Source organism: Mesoplodon bidens (genome assembly GCF_964165515.1).
Source record: "Mesoplodon bidens genome assembly, chromosome: 15".
Lineage (NCBI taxonomy): Eukaryota > Metazoa > Chordata > Mammalia > Artiodactyla > Ziphiidae > Mesoplodon > Mesoplodon bidens.
The window spans coordinates 21,402,896-21,424,294 of NC_138171.1; the positions used below are offsets into that span (position 1 = coordinate 21,402,896).

At 36.3% G+C, this 21,399-nt stretch overlaps 1 protein-coding gene across 2 annotated transcripts in view; it reads right to left on the reverse strand.

The window, feature by feature from the left end:
- RALGAPB (Ral GTPase activating protein non-catalytic subunit beta) overlaps positions 1–21,399 on the reverse strand; it is a 103,111-nt gene that overhangs the window by 47,041 nt on the left and 34,671 nt on the right. For both annotated transcript variants that reach the window (XM_081255473.1, XM_081255472.1), the window contains exons 6-11: positions 18,787–18,918; positions 8,467–8,645; positions 7,034–7,182; positions 6,691–6,907; positions 2,982–3,183; positions 13–180 (exon numbers count right to left, since the gene is read on the reverse strand). In XM_081255473.1, the coding sequence (XP_081111599.1) occupies positions 13–180; positions 2,982–3,183; positions 6,691–6,907; positions 7,034–7,182; positions 8,467–8,645; positions 18,787–18,918 (1,047 nt within the window). The remainder of the gene's footprint in view (positions 1–12; positions 181–2,981; positions 3,184–6,690; positions 6,908–7,033; positions 7,183–8,466; positions 8,646–18,786; positions 18,919–21,399) is intronic.

Below are 21,399 nucleotides of genomic sequence, written 5' to 3' on the forward strand. Positions count from 1 at the left end.
ATGAAAGCTTACCTGTCAGGCAAAATGGTTTCAAGAGCTGAAATAAAGTAAGGAACCACAACATCAATCCCTTTCAAGTCACAGCAGAACAAAGGAGGGGAGTTTAGAATAACGCTGGCCAAGACAGGATGGCACACATAATCAGTTATCTGCAAACCTTGAATTAAAAGCATGTAAAATCTAGGAAAGCAAGAAAAAAATTTTAAACAAACTGCTGATCAATTGTTTTCATAATTATTAATATTTTCTACACAGTCATCTTAAAGTCTATTTCCAATCTTCACTACTTCTATCCTTTAAAATGTATTACTGGAGTTAGAACAATTCAGAATCAAATACACTAAGAACCAAGTTATATTTCCTAATCAAAAGAAAAAAAAGATTCATGTCTATTACACTTTCTTGAAGTTTTAAGCCTTGCAATTCAGTTACAGGTGCCTGCAAATGAAGTAACTACTGATAAAAACAAAAGGCTGCAGTAATTATCAATAAACTGGAGGAATTACTGAATTGATTTCCATGTCAGTAAAATTTTGTAGTGTTTCGCAATTCCTGAAAAAAAGTGTGTTGTGTCCCTTTCCCCCTCCCCCATTATTTTTGGGGGCACAATGAAAGAAAGAAACCTCATTCGACCCTGTATTCACCACGACATGAAGGTCGCTCTGAATAAGAATCCTTTTAGGAATGTACTTGAACATACCTTACTTTTAACATCCTCCCCTAACCCCCAATGAACTAAGCATTCAATCTTCCATCATTCAAAAGCAACTATACTAGTATACTCTTCTGCTGCTGTAAGGTACCTTTCTCCACAAACCTCCTCAGAAACAACTTCCTAACCTCCTGGTCACTGCTCAACCCATTTCAATCTATCTTCTCTTTCTAGAACTCAACTAAAACCATGTTATAGCAAATAACCAATGGCCTCTCAATTGCTAAATCCAAAAGACATGTCTAAGTCTTAACGTTGCCTTTTTAAAGCATTCAACCCTTTGATTACTCCCTTCTGCTCTTAATTCTTCTCTGACTTCTATGGCTAGTTCCTTTAACAGATCTTCTTACTCCACGTGCCTCCTAACACTGGGGTTCCTCAGGCTGCCAACCTCAGTTCTCTAAGCTATCTCTTTTACTAGCCTGGTTTTAAACACTACTTAAGCCACCAAACATAATCAAATCAGTCTCTAGCTCCAGATCTACTAGCCAAAAGCATACTGGAGACCTGAGGGCAGGACATGTCTACTGATTACTCTAGTACTCCCTGTGCACAGCGACTGGCACAAAGTAGGAACTTAATAAATATTTGTTGATAAATAGCCCGCAGACACCTCAAATTCAACAGGTTCAACACTAACCCCATCCTTGGCCTCCGTCACAAATCCACTCTTCAGTCACACTACCACCCATCCAATCTTATGGGCCAGATGGAAGGCTCGTGTTCACAGCCTTCTCCCTTACTGCTGTTGATACCGTTTGGAGTATCGTCCCAACCTATCGTCTCCCTCCTAAGAAATGTGCCCCCACCACATGGGGTGCCAGTATCCAATGTGACCCACCTTCACAGCTGTAGCTGATTAGACCAGAGGTAGACACCTGATTAATCAGATCCTCTTTCTCAGGAATCTGAAATTAGGATTCAGAATGCTAACTGGCCCTGCTGGTCACCTAGACAAAGGTCATGGAAATTTGAACTTAGAAGCATACTACAATATAAGAACATGATCTGCAGGTAAGAGAAGAATGAAGCAGTTCTGGGAGACCATGATGACAGAGAAACAAAAAGGGGGAAAGTTGTTTTGGCCCCTGAACACTTTCTAGCTCCTGATTCCTGCCCTTTGTGAGACCCTGCTGCATGTCCTGACCTTAGAAGGTATTCAACAGCGTGAGTTTCTCATAACTCATTCCCCTTTTGCTTAAGTCACATTGAAAGAGTTTTCTGTTACTGAAAGTCAAGTGCCTATTAAGATACTGCTTACTTCCCTGCATGTACCATTCTGTTTCACATCTGTATTCTTCTACACTTTTTCCTTCTGAGTCAGTTTAATCCTCTCTCCTGAGAACCTAGTATGTACAGACACCTGAATGTTCTTATTAATATTAGTATCACTTCAGGAGCTGTGTGAATGATCAGTTGAGGAGGGCAAAAGACAGTCAAGAAAAATAGGAGGCCATTACAAGTTAATTTAGCAAAAAAGTGACAAGGCCTGAAGTGTCATGGTGAGGACAGAGTGGAGAGATTAGAAAGAGGGTTAAGTAGCAGAAAGGCAAGAGTCGGCTGACCATCTAAAGATACAGAGGGAGAGAAGAGAAGCCTAAAATGACTCCTAGTTTCTGGCATAAGCAACTGAATGGATGGCAGAGCCATTCAAAAAGACTGGATGAAGTTATAAATTTGGATAGGATGACCCTACCCAACTTGTTAACATAGTCTAAATACTAGTCATTTTATAAGTCCAGCACAATCATCCAATCCTCTGTAACTCTTTCCTGAACCCCCAGGGCAAGTGTATGCTGCTGCTTCCTCTGAATGCCTATAGCACTTTTTCTGTGTCTCTCTCTTACCAGCTTCCTATTGCTATCGGATTGGTGTTACTTGTGTACATGGCTTTGCTCACTTGTGAAAATAAGCTCCTTAGAGGCAGGATTGACAGCTAACATTTCTGGACCATCTATACTGTCTAGTACTGTGGTAAAAATGTATTAAAAATTTAGTGTGGCCCTTCAAATCTCTCTGTAATTAACAAACATCATCTAAGATGGAATTAACAATACTTCTAAAATAAAAAGGGTGTTAGGGGTCCTCACCAAATCTGGTAAGGTAGGTAAAAAGGAAGAATTCAAGCAAAAAATTTCAGTTACTTACATACATTTGCAGGTATTTCAAACCAACATTTACTTATCAGTTCAACCTACTAAGCCATGCTATAATAGTTTCACTATCACAACTATATAAATGGAAAAATAAACAAAAAAAATTCTAAGACCTGGATAAATAAGCTGGCAGAATCTCTTCTCCAGTCTTCTTGCTACAAAAAATCCTACACAGTGTCCCACAAGCCTCAGCTCTTCCTGCTTCATAGTTATCAGGAAATTCACTTGCATCAAACATAGGATTGGAAACCATGGTGTCTGTGGACATTTGTGACCCTTTCCGTCGAAACTCCATGCTAGCTTGTGTTGTAATGGCTGGGGAGAAAAAAGGAGGGTTTTATTATATTTGTTGATATGCAAATAGGCTCATGGGACCCTGGACACAAAGATCAAATGTTGGTGTCATTAAATAGCTACTTGAATAGAATCCAATAATGCTTTTGTTTAGCAATTATGTCTTAATTTTTTTTTTTAAAAGGGCTCTCTGAAATCTTCTTTGAAAAGGGGTAACAATTTACAGTGGTACTGTCAGTTTAACAGATTCTACAAGATGCATTTTTCAACTGAATTTCTGATTAGCAGAGTACATCTGTATATATCTGTATTCACATACATACAGATATATAACACAGAATTTGGCTTTTCTATTATTTATTCTGTTTTTTTCTCTCCCTAAAAAAATGATGCTTAAACATTAAGAAAAATAGGTACTGCAAATTTACACATTACCCCAGACAGACATCATAATTGAATGGGTAATCCCATGCCAGGTTGTATACTTTAGGGAGAGGGCAAGGTAAGGATAAGAAATGGGTAGGGAGGAAGAGAGAGCATTCCCACCACCCACCCAACTCCAAAACACACACCAAAGAATCGCCCAACCAAGCAAAATGAGAATGAATTTTAACAACCACAGACAGCAGCTAACTTGAGGTTGATAAATCAGAAAATTGGATTGGTAAGAAAGATTATCATGGTCATTTGTTGTCACTGAAACAGAAGCCCTTCGAAAGTTGCTTTTATTTTTAACAAACGATTTCACAGTGTATTGAAAATCACTCTGAAATCTTTTATCACTCTACATGAAATGTTTAAATTATTTGTAATAACAGATTTAACAGAATGCAGAGTCAAGCATAAATCTTTATGCAACTTCCCATGAGCCATTTTTAGTCCTGAATAAGCTATCCAGCAATAATACATTTGAAAAACACTACATGCAGAATGCATACAAATCAAACACTAAATCTGTATAAAAATACGCTTAAAGCTTTAAATTAAAAAAAAAAAAAAGCCAAAACACAGTTAGTGCAAAATCCTGGAATTCATGACATGACCAGACTAGTGTACGAAAATAATGGGACTGATTCAGGCAGATTAATTTGCTTTTGCCAACAATCTTCCCCATTCAAAACACAGAAAAGTATTTTTCTTCCCGAGTGCAAAAACTACAAGAGACAATGACAATCAAAATTTTTAATGGAATTATGAAAAAAATAAAAACATGACTGCAATTAAGGAGAAGCTTCTGGTTCCTACTTACAAGATTTATAAGAAAGAAGAATTTGGATAAAAGATGCTGCAAGATAATAGAAATAAATGGAAACAAATCAAAGGACAGTAGTAATTATAAAATACTTTAAAGATGGTGAAATTTTACAATAAGTTAAGAAGCTTTTTAGCTTTTTAAAAGTTAGATTAAAAGCTTTATGATACCACAAGCTAGTTCAAAAACAGGAAATTGTGCATTCAGATCCAAAATTATGATTTTTGTATCATGCAAAACAATGAACGAAGAAAATTACACAAGTACAAAAAAATTGAGGTTTTGAACTGCCCATAACGTGCATTAAAATTTTAGTTCATTAACCCTTCCCAGCTCAATGTTACAATTACAAAGCACAGTGTACTGTCATGTAACTCTAAAGCTAACCAGTTCACAGAAGCAAACATTTTTAGAGGTGAACTACATGGCAGAATTCCTTGATGGCAGCCAGTACTTAGAGAACAGACTAACAGAATCAGTATTCTCAAACTTCCCACCACCCCCAAGACCTCAAGAGTAGCACCCAACAGCACTTTAACCCATTCAGCTATCTGGACACCTCCTATCTCCTGGGTAATACAACAGCCTTTCTCATCTCTGAACACAAGGTGGGGGAAGAAGAGCTTCTATCCTTTCCCCACCAAAGAAAATGGTAAGAGTTAAAAGTAGGAATTTGTAGCCCACACATGATTTGAATTTTAGTTTCTGTCTTTTGGCACAAGAGGGTGAGAAAAGCTGTTAAAAACTCCCTAGAGAGTGGGAAGATCTATAAATTCCCTTTAAGCAAGCCCACCAAGGAAGCAGCAGGTTGAACCACTCTGGATTCAGGGATTTTAGTGTCAACAGCTTGATACCCAGAAGTTACACTGTAAAGAATTGTATCCTAATAAAAATAAAAATATGACTAACTCAATCTAGAATATACAATACAAATTAATAAATATAAACATGGGTCATAAAACTCAAAATATAAGGCACATGAACATAAGAAAACGTAAGTCAAAATGTTTTTTAAATGTTTTCATTTAGTCATCAAATAAGTACATTTACTTATCCATAAGTCAAACTTGCAAATAAAATATGGAAATGGTAGAATATAAAGTGTCTGAATTTGAACAAAATAAACAAAGGAATCCCTAAACTCAATCATGCAATCTCAAATTATATTCCTGAAAATGCCTTTATATGTACTACTTTTCTAAATTATTTAAAGATTTGTAAGAACAACCAAAATAATTTACATGTATATAATGCTAACAGACCCTTAGTTCCGAGATGATACATAATAACAAAGAATGCATTTCTGAGAGAAAGCAGAGACCCTTATGACCATTTTATTAGTTTTATTAGTTTTATCCTTGAAATTAACACTCTTCCTAGAGACGCATCATCTAACACAATTAGGCATCCTTTTATCTCAAGTTATTTCCAACCCCAGTGGAAAAGTGCTTCTCTTACCAACCAACCAATATTAATTATATTATTACATAAAGCACAATTAATTCATAAAGCATAGTGCCTGGCACAGAGTAACTGCAGCTCAGTAAGTGCTAGCCATTATTATTGCTCAGCTCTATAAAAGTCATAAATATTCAGTATATTCTGCAGTACCCCAGCCTTCCATCCTGCACCCTATGCCACTACTTTCCATGTGTAATGGTAAGATGACAAAAATAAATCAGATTTAGATAGAATTTCATTTCTGTAATAAAATCTAAATGAATATATCAGGGTTGAGTTATTAATTCTTCACCAGTCTTATTTACTTACAGAGAAAATATATTTTTCAAAGTGTGCCCTTGAAATAAAGTTCTCTAGACTAAAACCTAAAAGGTTAGAGTCTTCTGTGAAGCAGAAATTTTCTGATATTTATATGTAGTAATGAGTGAATGGCTGTCAAAAATCTAAGAAAACACTTCTTATGAATAAATTTCTGGTCGATTATGTTTAATTCTTTATATCAGTATTATTATCCTGGCTGACATGAAGGGAACTTCCAGGTCACCTACTGAAAGGAATCTGGTTTAACAAAAAGTGGCTAACCTGAAGTGTTAGACAAAAGCCAGACAAAAGCCAAACCTCATAGAACGAACATAAAAAGGACAAGTAGGGAAACTTTCAAAATTACTTCAGCTGGAAGGGGTTAAGCACAAGACACTGCTTGGTCAGAGACAGAGAGCTTTTTAAGATACATATTAATCTTGCAGGTAGGAAAGATTAAAAAGACAAAAAAGAAAAGAAAAACAATGACAACGTATTTCTTGAGCAATATTTACCAGTCATGCTGCTGTCTCTGTTTATCCCATTATGAAGTTTACAGTGAACAAATGCTGCATCAAATAACCATGATCCAAAGAGATTCAAGATGCTGTTAACCTTTGGTCTCTGTGGGGCAGGCAGTGGCCGGGGTTCTGAACTAGTCTGATTTGGACTTGACAGAGGAGAGGTGGAGGATGTCTGGTGCTGAACTTTTGAGGCGTGAGCAGTACTAACCTATTAGAAGAACACAAGAATACAGCCACACTCATGAAAAGTTTGAGAAAACAGCAGGAATTTTTTAAAGGAAGGCAGATTAAAAAGCCCATTTTATACAGTATAACAATGGTCATGAGAACTTACTGTGCTTGTCTTCATGGTGGCCTTATTCACAGTAACAGCCCGGTGCCTCCGGTTATGTGGTGGGGTGGTATTGACAGCAGTGCTTTGAGGCATACTCAATCTATTCACGGGTGTTGGAGGAGCACTGTCTGATCGGGGTCTAGAAATGCCTTTAAAGAAAGACAAATGGAGTTATTCTTCATAGTTCAAAATATGTGGTCAGTAGATCTTCCTCAAGCTACACCAGTGAAGGCTCACAACAGACTACAGCAGAATCTGCTAGCTGCCTCCCAATGTCAATTTGTCCTTTCTTCCTGAGTTACAAAACACAAATTTTAGCTAGACATGGCTATGCAGAATAAACAACTGCCTTTTGAAGGCTCCCTTACAGACAGATGTGGCCATGTTCTGACCATAGAGAAGTGGGCAATTATTGGGTGGGTCTTCCCCAAGAAATCTCCTTAAAAGAACCAATCAAAGGTAGATGCTCCTTCCTTCCCAATTCCTGAACAGGACAGCTGGAACTCTTTCACCCATCATGGCCCATGAGAGTGTGCACAAAGGATGAAGAGCCAGAAGACGGAAGGGCCTTGGGTCTCTGACAATGGTGGAACTGCTATAGCAGCCCTGTATACAGCTTAGTCCTGAGCTTAACACATGTGAAAGTAAACTACCTTGTTTAAACCACTAGTACTTTTGGCCAGGTGGCAGCCAAAGTTAACTGAACTAATATATTACCTCTGTAATATATTAATTGCACATAACAAAACGTTTTTGAAAATGATTGGTATTAAATATCACTGCCTTTTAACAGGTTAAAAAAATTCTGACTTTTCATGTGAAAAACAGTTTAAAACAACGGTTCACAAAAAGTATAAACTGCTTCCTAATGATTCACATAAGAATGATACCTAGGGGCTTCCCTGGTGGCGCAGTGGTTGGGAGTCCGCCTGCCGATGCAGGGGACACGGGTTCGTGCCCCTATCCCGGAAGATCCCACATGCCGCGCAGCGGCTGGGCCCGCGAGCCATGGCCGCGGAGCCTGTGTGTCCGGAGCCTGTGCTCCGCAACGGGAGAGGCCACAGCAGTGAGAGGCCCGCATACAGCAAAAAAAAAAAAAAAAAAAAAAAAAAAAAGAATGATACCTAATGCATTTTAATCTGTATTTTCTTGGATTACTAGTGAGAATGAACACTTTTCTCTTTTGCAAATTATTTATTCATAGTCTTTGTCCATTTATCTACCAGGTCTTATTCTTTTTCTTTGCATTATTTGATCTATTTATATAATAATAACAAAAACCCTCTAGCTATCACATTCATTGCAAATAATTTTTCCCAGTTTATTATTAGTAATCAACTCTGATCATCTTTTGCTTTGGGCTGTCCACACAAGTCTCTAAAACTAGATTCTAGAGTTATCTTCAAACATCTAGCAACATACACAAAATTCACCTAAGAATGCATCCACCAGACAGCTGATTCCACGCATGGCACGAAAAAATATTTGAGGCAGATGTTTAAGGCAGGGATACTGATTCAATTCTTGCGGCATTCCGCTCACATTTAAGAACTGTTCCTGAAATTTGGGAGTCGAGCTTATAATGGCTGGGTTACTCAAATCCACGGGATTACTATCAAAGAGAGAGCAAGAATTAATTATACATTTAGAAATCTCTTTAGCAATAAAATGCATGCAATCTAATTTAAGAACGGGCTGTTTGTGCCTATTTCTTTGATGATTCAGAGAGGAGATTAATCTGTATTTAATAAGCTAGGGACTCAACACCAACACTACTTTACAGAAGACCTGCAGTGTGCTTACATGAACCTACTTTGCCTATTCAGAGAATGAGAATCAAAATAAGACTAGTTTTTAATTTTTTTAACGTATACATGGATATTTTGTAATATGTTTGGAACTAAGCAATGGAATGGTAAAACTATAAATAAATCAACAAGAACCCCAAGGAGAAAATCTTACTTTAATATTAACATTTCCAATTGTTTAAAAACTATGTGAAAATTGGGATTAGTGTTTGTGTTCACATGCACACATTAAAGCCATACATTTCAATGTATTTTTTTTCTGTTCCATATTTTTTAATTAATTTATTTAACATCTTTATTGGAATATAATTGCTTTACAATGTTGTGTTAGTTTCTGCTGTACAACAAACTGAATCAGCTATATGTACACATACATCCCCATATCCCCTCCCTCTTGTGTCTCCCTCCCACCCTCCCTATCCCATGCCTCTAGGTGGACACAAAACACCAAGCTGATCTCCCTGTGCTATGCAGCTGCTTCCCACTAGCTATCTATTTTACATTTGGTAGTGTATATATGTCCATGCTACTCTCTCACTTCGTCCCAGCTTACCCCTCCCTCCCCACCCCCGTGTCCTCAAGTCCATTCTCTACATCTGCATCTTTATTCCTGTCCTGCCCCTAGGTTCCTCATATCCATTTTTTTTAATTCCAAATATATGTGTCAGCATACGGTATTTGTTTTCCTCTTTCTGGCTTAATTCATTCACTCTGTATTACAGACTCTAGGTCCATCAACCTCACTACAAATAACTCAATTTCGTTTCTTTTTATGGCTGTATATATGTGCCACATCTTCTTTATCCATTCATCTGTCGATGGACACTTAGGTGGCTTCCATGTCCTGGCTATTGTAAATAGTGCTGCAATGAACATTGTGGGACATGGCTCTTTTTGAATTATGGTTTTCTCAGGGTATATGCCCAATAGTGGGATTGCTGGGTCGTATGGTAGCTCTATTTTTAGTTTTTTAAGGAACCTCCATACTGTTCTCCATAGTGGCTGTATCAATTTACATTCCCAATAACAGTGCAAGGGGGTTCCCTTTTCTCCACACCCTCTCCAGCATTTATTGTTTGTAGATTTTTTGATGATGGCCATTCTGACTGGTGTGAAGTGATACCTCACTGTAGTTTTGACTTGCATTTCTCTAATGATTAGTGATATTGAGCATCCTTTCATGTGTTTGTTGACAATCTGTATATCTTCTTTGGAGAAATGTCTGTTTAGGTCTTCCACCCATTTTTGGATTGGGTTGTTTGTTTTTTTGATATTGAGCTGTGTGAACTGCTTGTATATTTTGGAGATTAATCCTTTGTCAGGTGCTTCGTTTGCAAATATTTTCTCCAATTCTGAGGGTTGTCTTTTCATCTTGTTTATGGTTTCCTTTGCTGTGCAAAAGCTTTTAAGTTTCATTAGGTCCCATTTGTTTATTTTTGTTTTTATTTCCATTTCTCCAAGAGGTGGATCAAAAAAGATCTTGCTGTGATTTATGTCAAAGAGTGTTCTGCCTATGTGTTCCTCTCAGAGTTTTATAGTGTCTGGCCTTACATTTAAGTCTTTAATCCATTTTGAGTTTATTTTTGTGTATGGTGCTAGGAAGTATTCTAATTTCATTCTTTTACATGTAGCTGTCCAGTTTTCCCAGTACCACTGGTTGAAGAGGCTGTCTTTTCTCCATTGTATATTCTTGCCTCCTTTATCAAAGATGAGGTGACCATATGTGTGTGGGTTTATCTCTGGGCTTTCTATCCTGTTCCAGTCATCTATATGTCCGTTTTTTGTGCCAGTACCATACTGTCCTGATTACTGTAGCTTCATAGTAGAGTCTGAAGTCAGGGAGCCTGATTCCTCCAGCTCCGTTTTTCTTTCTCAAGATTGCTTTGGCTATTTGGGGTCTTTGTGTTTCCATACAAATTTCAAAACTTTTTGTTCTAGTTCTGTGAAAAATGCCATTGGTAGTTCGATGAGTATTGCATTGAATCTGTAGATTGCTTTGGGTAGTATAGTCATTTTCACAATGTTGATTCTTCCAGTCCAAGAATATGGTATATCTCTCCACCTGTTTATATCGTCTTTAATTTCTTTCATCAGTGTCTTATAGTTTTCTGCATTCAGGTCTTTTGTCTCCTTAGATAGGTTTATTCCTAAGTATTTTATTCTTTTTGTTGCAATGGTAAATGGGAGTGTTTCCTTAACTTCTCTTTCAGATTTTTCATCATTAGTGTACAGGAATGCAAGAGGTTTCTGTGCATTAATTTTGTATCCTGCTACTTTACCAAGTTCACTGATTAGCTCTAGTAGTTTTCTGGTAGCAACATTAGGATTCTCTATGTATAGTATCATGTCATCTGCAAACAGTGACAGTTTTACTTCTTTTCTGATTTGGATTCCTTTTATTTCTTTTGCTTCTCTGAATGCCATGGCTAAAACTTCCAAAACTATGTTGAATAACAGTGGTGAGAGTGGGCAACCTTGTCTTGTTCCTGATCGTACAGGAAATGGTTTCAGTTTTTCACCATTGAGAACGATATTGGCTGTGGGTTTGTCATATAAGGCCTTTATCATGTTGAGGTAGGTTCCCTCTATACCTGCTTTCTGAAGTTTTTATCATAAATGGGTGTTGATTTTGTCGAAAGCTTTTTCTGCATATGTTGAGATGATCATATGGTTTTTATCCTTCAATCTGTTAGTATGGTATATCACATTGATTGATTTGCATATACTGAAGAATCCTTGCATTCCTGGGATAAACCCCACTTGATCATGGTGTATGATCCTTTTAATGTGCTGTTGGATTCTGTCTGCTAGTATTTTGTTGAGGATGTTTGCATCTATGTTCATCAGTAATACTGGCATGTAGTCTTCTTTTTCTGTGACATCTTTGGGTTTGGTATCAGGGTGATTGGTGGCCTCGTAGAACGAGTTTGGGAGTGCTCCCTCCTCTGCTATATTTTGGAAGAGTTTGAGAAGGATAGGTGTTAGCTCTTCTCTAAATGTTTGATAGAATTCGCCTGTGAAGCCATTTGGTCCTGGGCTTTTGTTTGTTGAAAGCTTTTTAATCAGTTTCAACTTCAGTGCTTGTGATTGGTCTGTTTATATTTTCAATTTCTTCCAGGTTCAGTCTTGGAAGGTTGTGCTTTTCTAAAAATTTGTCCATTTCTTCCAGGTTGTCCATTTCATTGGCATACAGTTGCTTGTAGTAATCTCTCATGATCCTTTGTATTTCTGCAGTGTCAGTTGTTACTTCTCCTTTTTCAGTTCTAATTCTGTTGATTTGAGTCTCCTCCCTTTTTTTCTTGATCAGTCTGGCAGGTGGTTTATCAATTTTGTTTATCTTCTCAAAGAACCAGCTTTTTGTTTTATTGACCTTTGCTATTGTTTCCTTCATTTCTTTTTCATTTATTTCTGATCTTTATGATTTCTTTCCTTCTGCTAACTTTGGGGTTTATTTTGTTCTTCTTTCTCTAACTGCTTTAGGTGTAAGGTTATGTTGTTTATTTGAGATTTGTCTTGTTTCTTGAGGTAGGACTGTATTGCTATAAACTTCCCTTTTAGAACTGCTTTTGCTGCATCCCATAGGTTTTGGGTCGCCGTGTTTTCATTGTCATTTGTCATTTGAAACAAAATAATTTGTTTCAAATTATTTTTTGATTTCCTCTTTGATTTCTTCAGTGATCTCTTGGTTATCTAGTAACGTATTGTTTAGCCTCCATGTGTTTGGAGTTTTTACAGTTTTTTTCCTGTAATTGATTATCCAGTCTCATAGCGTTGTGGTCAGAAAAGATACTTGATACAATTCCAACTTTCTTAAATTTACCAAGGCTTGATTTGTGACCCAAGATATGATCTATCCTGGAGAATGTTCTATGAGCACTTGAGAAGAAAGTGTATTCTGTTGTTTTTGGATGGCATGTCCTATAAATATCAATTAAGTCCATCTTGCCTAATGTGTCATTTCAAGCTTGTGTTTCCTTATTTATTTTCATTTTGGATCATCTGTCCATTGGTGAAAGTGGGGTGTTAAAGTCCCCTACTATGGTTGTGTTACTGTCAATTTCCCCTTTTATGGCTGTTAGCATTTGCCTTATGTATTGAGGTGCTCCTATGTTGGGTGCATAAATATTTACAATTGTTATATCTTCTTCTTGGATTGATCCCTTGATTATTATGTAGTGTCCTTCTTTGTCTCTTGTAACAGTCTTTATTTTAAAGTCTATTTTGTCTCATATGAGAATTGCTACTCCAGTTTTCTTCTGATTTCCATTTGCATGGAATATCTTTTTCCACCTCCTCACTTTCAGTCTGTATGTGTTGCTAGGTCTGAAGTGGGTCTCTTGTAGACAGCATATATATGGGTCTTGTTTTTGTATCCATTCAGCCAGTCTATGTCTTTTGGTTGGAGCATTTAATCCATTTACATTTAAGGTAATTATTGATATGTATGTTCCTATTACCATTTTCTTTGTTGTTTTGGGTTTTTGTAGGTCTCTTCCTTCTCTTGTGTTTCCTGCCTAGAGAAGTTCCTTTAGCATTTGTTGTAAAGCTTGTTTGGTTGTGCTGAATTCTCTTAACTTTTGCTTGTCTATAAAGGTTTTAATTTCTCCGTTGAATTTGAATGAGATCCTTGCTGGGTAGAGTAATCTTGGTTGTAGGTTTTTCCCTTTCATCACTTTAAATATGTCCTGCCACTCCCTTCTGGCTTGCAGAGTTTCTGCTGAAAGATCAGTTGTTAATCTTATGGAGATTCCCTTGTATGTTATTTGTTGCTTTTCCCTTGCTGCTTTTAGTATTTTTTTCTTTGTACTTAATTTTCGATAGTTTGATTAATATGTGTCTTGGCATGTTTCTCCTTGGATTTATCCTGTATGGGACTCTCTGTGCTTCCTGGACTTGATTGACTCTTTCCCTTCCCACATTAGGGAAGTTTTCAACTATAATCTCTTCGAAGATTTTCTCAGACCCTTTCTTTTTCTCTTCTTCTTCTGGGACCCCTATAATTCGAATGTTGGTGTGTTTAATGTTGTCCCAGAGGTCTCTGAGACTGTCCTCAATTCTTTTCATTCTTTTTTCCTTATTCTGCTCTGCAGTAGTTATTTCCACTATTTTATCTTCTAGGTCACTTATCCGTTCTTCTGCCTCAGTTATTCTGCTATTGATTCCTTCTACAAAATTTTTAATTTCATTTATTGTGTTATTCATCATTGTTTATTTGCTCTTCAGCTCTTCTAGGTCCTTGTAAACATTTCTTGTATTTTCTCCATTCTATTTTGAAGATTTTGGATCCTCTTTACTATCACTACTCTGAATTCTTTTTCAGGTAGGCTGCCTATTTCCTCTTCATTTGTTTGGTCTGGTGGGTTTTTACCTTGCTCCTTCATCTGCTCACATTTCTCTGTTGTCTCATTTTGTTTAACTTACTGTGTTTGGAGTCTCCTTTTCGCAGGCTGCAGGCTCGTAGTTCCCGTTGTTTTTGGTGTCTGCCCCCAGTGGGTGAGGTTGGTTCAGTGGCTTGTGTAGGATTCCTAGTGGAGGGAACTGGTGCCTGTGTTCTGGTGGGTGGGGCTGGATCTTGTCTTTCTGGTGGGCAGGGCTGCGTCCAGTGGTGTGTTTTGGGGTGTCTGTGAACTTAGTATGATTTTAGGCAGCCTCTCTGCTAATGCATGTGTTCCTGTCTTGTTAGTTGTTTGGCATGGCATCCAGCCAAGCTGAAGCTTGCTGGCCGTTGGGTGGAGCTGGGTCTTAGCATTGAGATGGAGATCTCTGGGAGAGCTCTCGCTGACTGATATTACATGGGCCGGGCGGTCTCTGGTGGTCCAATGTCCTGGACTTGGCTTTCTCACCTTGGAGGCTCAGGCGTGACACCAGGCCGGAGCACCAAAACCCTGTTAGCCACACGGATGTCTGAAGTAAGGTCCTGGAGCAACATCCCAGCATGTGTGGTAGATGGGTAGGATAGGGCAGCAGACCCATTTCAATGTATTTAAAACAATGGGTTTGAGGTATATTTTATATATAAATAATTTTAAACATTTCCATTAAAAAATAGATTTAGGCTTCCACTCAAAATAGTCTGCTTAACTGTCCATTAAACAGCCTTTCCAACCCAAGGTAATATTGTTAGTCAACCTACAGCCAGCACCTGGAAAGAACTTCCACCAGCTTCAAGACAAAAAGAACTAGGCTGAGAAACATAAATCAGTGGTTTATAGATGCCCTGGACCTTTGAAACCTTTTCCCATCTACTCAGACTCTGAACTTCACATAACTGCAAGTGGGGACAGGGGCGTATGTGTGCATGTACGGAAAAGGGGCTTCTAGTGTTAGTACACTGTATCCAAAGAACTGTGGTCTACTATGTGGTGTAGGGAAGATAAGAAGTCTCTAGAAGCAGTACCTACTGGGGATTATAGTTCTCTGTTCAAAAATTAGAAAAATAAGCAGTAAGCTTGGAATGGACTACACCTCAGTCCAGCAGAGCTCTGCTTAATTCATCTGTTTAATATTGAAAACTGGAGAGAATGAAACAGGGGTTCAGGGGGAGCCTGCCAGAGAAAGAGAGCAGTGCATATGCACAAGAAGAGCAAAAAAGCCAAGAGACAGACAATAGAGCAGCCTGTCTCAAGGCTGCCTTGATCCCTCCCTATCATGATTGAATGTTCACTGCTTCCTGGAGCCCAGTGAGACTGCTCTATCATCACACAATAACCCCTCTTTTTCATTTGTTTAAGTAAGTTCCTATTCTGTATATCAAAAAAACCCTGACTAAAATACTAAAATCTTTCAGCTCAAGAACAAAGATAGAGCCTGAAGAGATCAATTAATAGTGAAGGAACAGGAAAAGGTTATCCAAGAACTACAAACTCTTAAGGAATATATAACTTTCATGCAACAGAGCATAGAAAAAGATAGGTAGTTTCCTATTTAAGTTACCAAAATATAAATTAGTCAAAAAATAGAAACGGAGATAATTTGGGAAAACATTAAAATAGCATTCCATAACCAAGCACAAGTTTTCTCTAAAGAATGAAGGATGATTCAATAGAACAGCATTCCATAACCAAGCAGAATTTTGCTCTAAACAATGAAGGATGATTCAGTATTGGGGAAAAATTAACATACTATCAATAGGTAAAAGAAGAAAAAACATTTAATTGCTTAAATGGACACCAAAATATGATTTGAAAATAATTCAGTACTATTTCTGATTTTACTTATATTTTTAAATTCAAAATTTTTTAATTGCTTAGGAAATCAGGAACATAAAAAAGAATAACTATCTAATATCAACAACCAATATCCCACTCAAAATTTCACACAATAGAGGCATTCCAATGAAAATCAGAATGAAAGAAGGATGCCAAAACAGTATCATTTTAACTCAACAATGTTCTAGAAATTCTGCCTAATGTAGTAAAACACATACAAAAATAATTATAACAACAATGGCAACTTTTCAAGCATTAGATGTACTGTTTTACATACTTTTTCTTCAGTGCTTATAACAAGATGGATACTATTATTATCCCCATTGTATAGATTAAAAAGAGACTGAGACTCAGAGAGACTAAACTTTTTGCTCAAGTTCACAAAGAAAAAAGTAGCAGAACATGAACTCATATACAGATATTACTGCAATCAAAGCACTTATAATTAATTACCACAGATTCGAGTATGAATTACTAGAAAGGAGACATTTATTTGCAGATATGTATTCATTATATCTAGAAATTTAAAAAGAATCAGTGAAATACTCAGAGCATTTTTAAATCCCAAGTATATAAAAAATATACAAAAATAAAATAAGTAAAACATTTTCTTTACAGCAGCAATAGCCACTTACAAGATTTAACATTAGAAAAAAGTTAGCCTTTCACAACATCAGCAATAAATACATAGGAATAATGGTAAAACGAAAAAAATTATGCAGATCTCTGTGAAGAAAACTACAAAACACTTCTGCAAGATATTTAAGATTCTAGGGGCTTCGCTGGTGGTGCAGTGGTTAAGAACCGCCTGCCAATGTAGGGGACATGGGTTTGATCCCTAGCCCGGGAAGATCCCACATGCTGTGGAGCAACTAAGCCCGTGCACCACAACTACTGAGCCTGCGCTCCAGAGCCTGTGCTCTGCAACGAGAAGCCATGACAATGAGAAGCCTGCACACCGCAATGAAGAGTAGCCCCCGCTTGCCTCAACTAGAGAAAGCCCATGCACAGCAACAAAGACCCAACACAACCTAAATGAATAAATTAATTAAATAAGATTCTAAAAACGAAAAATACCTACTCTTAGAAAAGCAAACACAATATATTAAGATATCAGCTGTTCCTAAATATAAATACAAGCGTAATGCAATTCTCATCTTTGGCAGAGTCTGGTTAGATGTTCACTAGCTTCTCTTTTCCTCCTATGTTCTCTTGCTATTAAGTGTGGCATACATCTGAGTTCCAGCCAATGGAATATGGGTAGCATTGATTTACATTACACTTCAGGAGCTGGTCCATGAAAACCTTCCACACAATTTTCCTTGCTCTCTCTCTTTTCCATCTTCTAGCCAGATACAGAGGCACCTGCCTACAAAGTTAAGGCCCTAATAAAGCCACATGTTGAAGATGGCAGAGACTCTGCCAGCCTGGGTCCCTGAACAACTACCTAAGCAGAGTTGCTCCTTACCCAAGACTTTATGAAACATACTGTACTAAGCCACTAAGATTTTCAGGTTCATCTGCTAAAGGAGGACATGTTCCTTACCCTAATTAATACACACTCCAAACCCCAAAAGGTTTTGTGGGGTTCTTCTGTTCACTTGTGTTTTGTAACATGTCAAGTGGATTCTAAAAGTCATCTAAAATGTTAAACAGGCAAAAGAGATTTTAAAAAATATTCCAAGAAATGTTTTTGGGAAAAAGATATTAGTCCCACCAAATATCAATAACTATTATAAGGTTAAAATAATTAAAAGTGTTAATCTCCTATAAGAATGAATTCAAAGATCAATGGAATATGTGACCCAAAGACAAAACCCATATATATAAAGGAACTTAATGGCACAAAGGAAACAAAGTCAGAAGAAATCATAGGTGAATATCTATCTGATCAAAGAACAGAGAAAGACTTTCTAATCTTAAAGGAAACAGAAAATAATCACAGAAAAAGACAGATTAAAAAAAATAAACTAAACTCACTGAAATATGAAAAACACACAATACAAACTGAAAAAAACATGATAGAAAATGGTTAAGATCCCTAATGCATAAACAGGTCATACAGAGTAATTTAGAATCACTAATACACAAATAGAAAAATGAGGCTCGTCAAACCAGAAAGAAAAGATATGCAAGGAAGAAGTTTACAAATCAAGACAGTATACAACAGAACCAAAGTCCCACAGAGCACAAGGATGGGGCTAGTAGAGAGAAAGGTAGGAAGCAATGAAATTGAATTGAATAGAATTACTATAAAAAAAGAAAGAGCATGAAGTATTACTTTTAGCAATTTGTCCCTCTGTGAAATTTTATGGTGTACCCTCAGTGAAATTTTAAACAACGCTACTAGAAGAGAGGTCCTGAGAGCCAGACTGACCAGTAAGTGCTGGTCATAGAGAGGAACAAGCTAGTCTCCAGTCCCCACAGAATGTGACAAAGTCCTGGGAGAGAGATCATCATCCAAGCTGCACCAACAGGCAAGAGAACAAATGCTGCACCTACTGCAGGGAACAAGCCTCTAGAGAGTGTGGCCCAAGAGCAGCTGAGGACAGCCTGACCCTGCTGGGACAGGGAGAGCAGGGGCACATGATGTAGATGTGTGTGTTGTCCAATTTGGCTCCATCTGATGACTGGGCTTAACAGCCACACTGTGAACTCCAACAAGGAGTTATAGCACCATTCCTGCCCTAAGACACTCACTGCGTAAAAACCACATGAAATACAACAACAACAGTACCTTAACATATGTAAAAAGCGAAACCATGTCTGTGCAACACACTCATTATCCATTTCAGGAGGGATCAGACTGGCATCTTCATCGGGAACTTTAAATGGAGGAAATGAAGGACCATATGTAAAGCGTAGCAATCTAGAAAATAAAAAAAAACCCACCACCAAGTTCATTTTGTAACAGAATGGAAAATATATTCAAGCATTAAAATATACTAAGAGAAATATGATAAGAGAAAATAGATGAAACCTGTATTATACCTCACTGAAGTGAATAAAATAAATGAAAACCCTTGTTTATAAAATAGATAAACTGGAAGAGGATTTCCAGTTTTGTAAAGGATTATTTAAAACATGTATTTCTTTTTTTAAATAATTAATGTTATTTATAATTTAGTTCATATATTTTTAAGTTATATAATTTATAAGTTTATTTTATTTACTTATAAAATTTCTTTATAATTTTATAAATTTATGTATTTAACTCTAAGTTTATTTTACTTATATGATTTTATTATAATTATCAAATAAGTGATTTTATAAATTAAATATATCTCATATAAATTTTATAATACCTCTTGTATATAACATTATAATATGTATAACATGTAACATCCAATGGTGTATATAATTATACATAATATAATTTTATAATATATATTATAACATAAATTACAAATTAAATATTACTTTATAAAATTAAAAATTACCTAGAAGTTTACTTTATAATTGCAAATAACAAATAATTATAGAATCATAATATACAATTATGCTTATGTTGATTATATAGTCATGTAATATAAATAATAAATTCTTTTTTTTTGCTTTATAACAAATTTAATCAGTTATACATATACATATGTTCCCATATCCCCTCCCTTTTGCATCTCCCCCCCATCTCCATCATGTAATATAAATAATAAATTCTTTAAATTATTTTTAAAAGATTCATCGCACTGCAAACGCCTTCAACACAACTAAGCTATAATTTATTCATAATAACTGCTATATAACTTTAAATGAAGTTTAGAATTTATGGTGTGTGTGCCATAAAATGAATTTGACAATTCAATTACTTAACTAAATAGTAATATTCCAAATGTATTAAAACTGTTCAAAGCCCTTTGACCTAATTATTAACCTATTATAATTAGAATGATTATAATCTATTACATTATAGTTATATAATCTAAAGATGATGTCTTAATAAAATAACCAGAATATACACAAAGACTATGTATAAAGTACTCACATATCAACAATATTTTTAAAATAAAACACAGGGAAAAACTTAAGTATCAAAACAGCAGGGAAATTATTAAATGAATTATAATTCCATTTATAAAATGAAAAACTATAAAGCCATTAAAAAATGATCTTGAGATCTATTTAAGAAGAAAAAAGGTACATGTAATTACTGGGACAAGAATCAGACAACAGATAAAAAAAGCAGATAATACTATATCAAATAATCTCAAATTGATTTTTTTTAAAAAGAGAAAACAGGGCCTCCCTGGTGGCGCAGTGGTTGAGAGTCCGCCTGCCGATGCAGGGGATACGGGTTCGTGCCCCGGTCTGGGAGGATCCCATATGCCGCGGAGCGGCTGGGCCCGTGAGCCATGGCCGCTGGGCCTGCGCATCCGGAGCCTGTGCTCCGCAACGGGAGAGGCCACAACAGTGAGAGGCCCGCATACCACACACCAAAAAAAAAAAAAAAAAAAGAGAAAACAGAAAAAATACATTCAAACTTTGGTTATTTGTAAGTGATGGATATTTCCCCCTACATCTTCCAAATTTTCTATTATAAGCATGTATTGCTTTTATAATCAAGATAAAATGATATATTATTTTAAAATAGATTCATAATATTGACATTCACAAAGATATACCAGAATCAGTCTACCTTCTGATACATGATACCACCTACGAATGATCCGTTCTTACCTCCACCACTACCCTACCCCCCATCAAATCTGAATCAGATCAAGTCTCTAGATCTAACCACCAGTCGACAGGAAATACAGGGGACAGAGGAACATGCTAATTAACACAACTAGGACATAATCAGAAAAATCCAAACTGTGAAGCATTCTATAAGACAAACAATCCAGTTCAACAAAAAAACTGCAAGGAAATAAAAATAAGAGAACAGTAACCTACAGTTTAAAATAGGCTTAAGAAACATGTCAACTAAATACAATGTCCAAACCTTGTTTGTGTTCTGATTCAATGGAATCAACTATAAAAAAAATTGAGCCATTCAGGGACATCTGAACACTCAACAGCCTAACCAATATTAACAAACTATTAACATTTTGTTTAGGTGTGATAAATGGTATTGTGATTATGTTTAAAAAAGAATGTTCAACTTTTAGAGTCATATTAAAAGAAATGAAAAAAAAAAAGTCTGAAAAAAATGAGGCCTAACAGTTTACTCACAGAATAGTGATGGCATTATATATAAATGGTAAAAAAAAAAAAAGTTAAATTATTATAATAAAATACTGCCTACTTTGGTTACACAGGAGAACATTATAGTATGGTCCCATTTCTGTAAAATTATGTATAAACATATATAATAAGACTTCTGGTGAACTTAATTCTTTCTGTTATACCTTTC